Source organism: Etheostoma cragini, unplaced genomic scaffold (genome assembly GCF_013103735.1).
Source record: "Etheostoma cragini isolate CJK2018 unplaced genomic scaffold, CSU_Ecrag_1.0 ScbMSFa_897, whole genome shotgun sequence".
Classification (NCBI taxonomy): domain Eukaryota; kingdom Metazoa; phylum Chordata; class Actinopteri; order Perciformes; family Percidae; genus Etheostoma; species Etheostoma cragini.
In genome coordinates this window covers 221,465-226,446 of record NW_023269534.1, presented here as the reverse complement: position 1 = coordinate 226,446, position 4,982 = coordinate 221,465, and the positions used below count along the sequence as shown (strand labels likewise).

The 4,982-nt window shown below is 40.9% G+C and overlaps 1 protein-coding gene across 1 annotated transcript in view; it reads right to left on the bottom strand.

The window, feature by feature from the left end:
• The window catches only part of LOC117941521 (ERO1-like protein beta), a gene marked incomplete at its 5' end in the record, with an annotated part of 4,415 nt that extends 1,474 nt beyond the window's left edge, over positions 1-2,941 (bottom strand). Inside the window, one exon of the mRNA XM_034866527.1 lies at positions 2,917-2,941. Within this exon, the coding sequence (XP_034722418.1) occupies positions 2,917-2,941 (25 nt within the window). The remainder of the gene's footprint in view (positions 1-2,916) is intronic.
• Positions 2,942-4,982: the final 2,041 nt, after the last annotated feature.

Sequence of the window (4,982 nt, the reverse complement as noted above, 5' to 3'; positions counted from 1 at the left end):
CTCATGTTGCCCTCATGTTGCCCTCATGTTGTCTTCATGTTGTCCTCATGTTGTCCTCATGTTGCCCTCATGTTGTCCCCATGTTGCCCCCATGTTGTCCTCATGTTGTCCTCATGTTGCCCTCATGTTGTCTTCATGTTGTCCCCATGTTGCCCTCATGTTGTCCTCATGTTGTCTTCATGTTGTCCTCATGTTGTCCCCATGTTCTCTTCATGTTGTCCTCCTGTTAACCTCTTGTTGTCCTCATGTTGTCCTCATGTTGTCCCCATGTTCTCTTCATGTTGTCCTCATGTTCTCTTCATGTTGTCCTCCTGTTAACCTCTTGTTGTCCTCATGTTGTCTTCATGTTGTCCTCATGTTCTCTTCATGTTGTCCTCATGTTCTCTTCATGTTGTCCTCCTGTTAACCTCTTGTTGTCCCCATGTTCTCTTCATGTTGTCCTCCTGTTAACCTCTTGTTGTCCTCATTTTTTCCTCATGTTGTCCCCATATGGCCCTCATATTGTCCTCCTGTTAACCTCTTGTCCTCATGTTGTCTTCATGTTGTCTTCACACACACACACAGACACACACACACACACACAGACACACACAGTGACATGAAATTAAATTATTGTACTCTTGCACTTGTCTAATTATGTGTGTTTTTATGTAAAGCACATTACATGAAGTTTTGAAGTTTAACTAAAACAATGTGAAAAAAATGAAAACAAAGGGAAACTTTAGGGCGATTGGCCCACTATATTTATATATTTATGTGTATAAGTGGAACATCTGTTGTGATGTAGTCTCTCTTTCCCTCTCCCTTTCTATTTCTATGAATTCTGAACTCCATCTTCCTTTTTCTGCCTCTTTGCTCCACCCAGACAGCAGTATCTGTCTTATTTACTACTATTTTGGTTGGTGTAAGGTCACCTTTGGGCAAGGCAGCTTTATCTGTAGAGCACATTTCAACAACAGGGCAATTAAAAGTGCTTTACACAAAAGCAATTAAAAACAGTTAAAAAAAAATTAAACAGATAAAACAAGTGAATAAACTGTTAAAAAGAAGAACATAAAGGCACATAAAACACGAGAATAAAAGTTACAGTGCAGTACCACAAATGACCCCGTGTATTTTATTTTGTAAATTCTAACCGGAAGTAAACCTAATTTGTTGTTTATCTAACTTGATACTAAAGCAGGAAGCTGGTACACAGTGAGAAACTTCGCCAGTTATGTACCGTCTTTAAAGCAATGACCCCGGTTATCTACGGGTGGTTTGAGGTCTAAGTGTCCGCCTGAGGCTCTTCACTCATCGGGTTGCTCTGGTTCTTACAGCCGTTGTTAGCCTGCGGAGGCTAACTTCAGCTAGCCTGAAGCTAACGCTACCGTTGCTAACGTTACACACAGCTAAAAGAGCACGAGCTGAAGCTGATTTCTGCTTGTTTTTGTCTCCCCGGGGCTCCGCCAGCTCAGCGAGCGATGTGGAAAGTAACTTTACAACTGTTGGGGGGCCTGCTGTCGGCCTGGTTCTTCGGCAACCTCGTCCTGGGTTGGTTTCAGCAAAACAACGCAATAAAACCCGCAACGCAGAGCCGCGAGGACCCGGGCTCAGCGTCCGCGAGCCAGGACCAGAGCTGCTTCTGCCACGTAAGTCTCGTGAACTCGGTGCTTGTGGAACCCTGAACCCAACGGCTTTTAACGGTTTTATATTTGAATGTCAACCGTTAAACGTTGCAACTCGACACGTCAAATGCAACCATTCAGGGAATCTTCCAGCACTTTCTACTGTCATTTTAATATGACGTCACACAACTGTGTGTGTGTGGTTAGCGGTAGATTGTATTATTATTATTTATTTTTTATTTTTATTATTATTATTATTATTTTTTTTTTTTAATTACATTACATGATTGTCACATTTTCTCTTTGTTTTTACATTTATTTAACATTTTGCTGCGTTGCTACTGGTTTCCGTGACTTACATTTTTCGACATTTTGGTAAAAATAAAATTAAAAAATTTGACGAGTACAAATAAAAAGTAGGTTAAATATCTGTTTTTGTATCTAATGAATGGCTGAGTCATTACACACTACATGACGTGTCTTATTCGTGAGGTACTTTACTTTGTAACCTCACAGTGACGACGTTAAGGCAGAGCTTTTGTTGTGAAGGGTAAAGCGGAAGTGGTGAATGCTGACACAAGTTGCCATGGTTGCTGCGTACAGATGTTAAAAGCCGTGTTTTTATTTGATAAATCTCCTAATTTTGGGCGAAATAAAAACCTTTCGGCTGCAACACTATACATAATTTAAATGCACACGTGCTGTTTCCCTAACTAACATGTTTCGCCATTTGGTGGCTTTTTATTTAAAATAATAATTTAAAAACAAACAAATTAAATATCTAAACTTACACTCCTGTAAATAAGACATGATTCTTTACGATTTTTAGATTAGTTTGTATTATGAAGAATAATAACTACATCGGAAATTAATAAAAAATAATAATATTACTAATGACTAAAATGTAAAATACCCATTTTTAGACAAACATCTCAGAGCAAAGTCCAGCTACTGACATACTAACATCGGCTGGGAGTTTTAAAAAGACTCCAAATAACTTCTGAGCCCAAACGGCTGTGGTTTCTATTAGTAACAGCGTGGTGTAACGTGATTGGCTGAGACAGAGCTCCCGCCTCTTCCTGCTTTTCTAGGACTTGTAGTCTTTTCGCTCCACAGATAGCAGCAATTCGAACGGTGCTCAAACCAGGATGCGAACTACAAACCGAGAGTACGGTGGCAGAGAGGGGCGGGGCTTAGTTTGACAGTTAGGTGCTGTGGAGGCGGGGCTCGTGGCGGCACCGCGGGACTAAAAGGTGTGAAAACCAGCCCGCGGACAGAGCTGCGGCGCCGCTTCCGGTGCTGAGACGACCGCGCAGCAGGTTGCCTGGAGGAAGTTTTATTGAAAGTTAGAAGAGAAGAAGAGAGGCAGCAGCAGCATGCTGAGGGGGGTTCTCCTCTTCCTGTGTCTCGTGACGCTCCGTGGACAGCTGCGCTTAGAGGTTCGGGACTGTGTGACGTGTTTTTTAATATCTTTTGGTTGGGGGGGGGGTGGGGGGGGGATTTCCAGGTGTTTCTAGCGGCCTGAGAACAGCTGTTCAGGGACAAGATTATTATGGGATGTGTTCATGTTGAACGCTGAGTGACTGTAACTTAGAGACATTTATCAGCTCTAATAATAATAATAATAATAATAACAATAATAATAATAATAATAATGGATACTTTATTAGGGGAAGGGGAGATGACACTCTGTTGTTATTACACACATTACACACAGGCCTGAACTACACACACATGCAATATTATTAATAATAATAATAATAACTAGATTATGATATAATTTAATCTGTGCTGATGTACATCTGAATAATAATAAAACTTAATAAACAATAGTAAGTGAAACAGATGTATGACTTATTAAAGCCTATTTAAGACCTTTGTGCTAACGTAGCTAGCGCTAACCTAACCAACCAGACTCCATGTTAGAAACAGCCCTTTTAGCGTGTGTAGAGCCAACACATGTTCACATGTAAATCACTAAATCATGTGTTTATTTCCCCCAACACTGGCGTTGTGATGGCTGGAAAAGTGGACAGAAGACCCCAAAAAACAGCTTTTCATAGTTTCATTCATTTTCTGTCCACTCTGAATAAAAGGGATGGAGAGAGATTTCCTTCTTTATAGAGCTGTGTACATTGAATTATTACTGCATGTCATCACTATTGTTGTTATTATTCAAGTCACATCCGTGTTTTTTTACACTAACGCCTTTTTGAATTCATGGTCCAGAAACCTCCATTTATATGAAATTATATACATTTTTTTGGGAGGGGATTCACCCAAAATTCAGTAAAGTAGTAAAGTGATATTTAGTTTACTTTGCAAGGAGCGTCGTACGGACCCATCCGTGTCTTATTTAACGATTTGGATGATGTAATCTCACATTTCTGATGTAAAAACAACAACAACAACAGGTTAAAAAGAGTCTCTTTTCTAAATTTGACAGACAGAGACAACAGAAGAAGTTAGTGAGTCGATGTGATGAGACGCTGCTCTCGTTCCACACATCAGTTTATGCAAATAACCAGAAGGGAGAGACACGTAGATTACCAGGGCTTTGAATAAACTTTGCATTAAGGGTGGGGGGGTGTTAACGCACACACACACACACACACACACACACACACACACACACACACACACACCCTTAACACCGTGCTGTGTTTACTGAACACACCGATGCTCTCAGATAGCTGGGTGTTAGGGTCAGACACACAGACCAACGGAGCTTCTTGATCCCGCCCCCACAGACACAGCCGACCAATAAGAGGAGGGAACGTTCCTTTTCCAGGGTGAATCTGGGGGGGGGGGGGGGGGGGGGGGGGGGGGGGGGGGGGGGGGGTGCAGCGTGTGTGGATCTGATGGAGGTCTGGATTTTGTAGACCTGTACGGGTTCAGGTAGCAGTGTGTGGATGTTTCATGGAGAGGTGCAGGCAGACGGCTGGAGTTGTTGTTTTTTTATTTATGTTTATATTAACGTATATCATCATTGATTGGTCTAAAAACATCTCCGTCCCAACGTCTCAGAGTCCAGGATGTTTAATACCGATGCAAATAGTTGGTTATTTAAAAATCCAATATTCTGATAAATCAGCTGATCTATATTGAAAAATAATCCAGAAACACGTAACAAAACAAACAGATATCCCAACATGAGTTATTTATGAGATCTCACCACAATAATATGATAATAATTAGTTTTATTGTCCCAACAGAACATCAAAATATATTAAAGTTCTGATCTATAAAATGTAGAAAAACACAAACTTAAGATATGAAACTTAAACATAATCAGTGTTGTCAACGGGGACGTAGTAGAGCGTCCTCTGGTGGACAGACTATGTAACACCATCACTAACAGGGACGTTGTAGAGC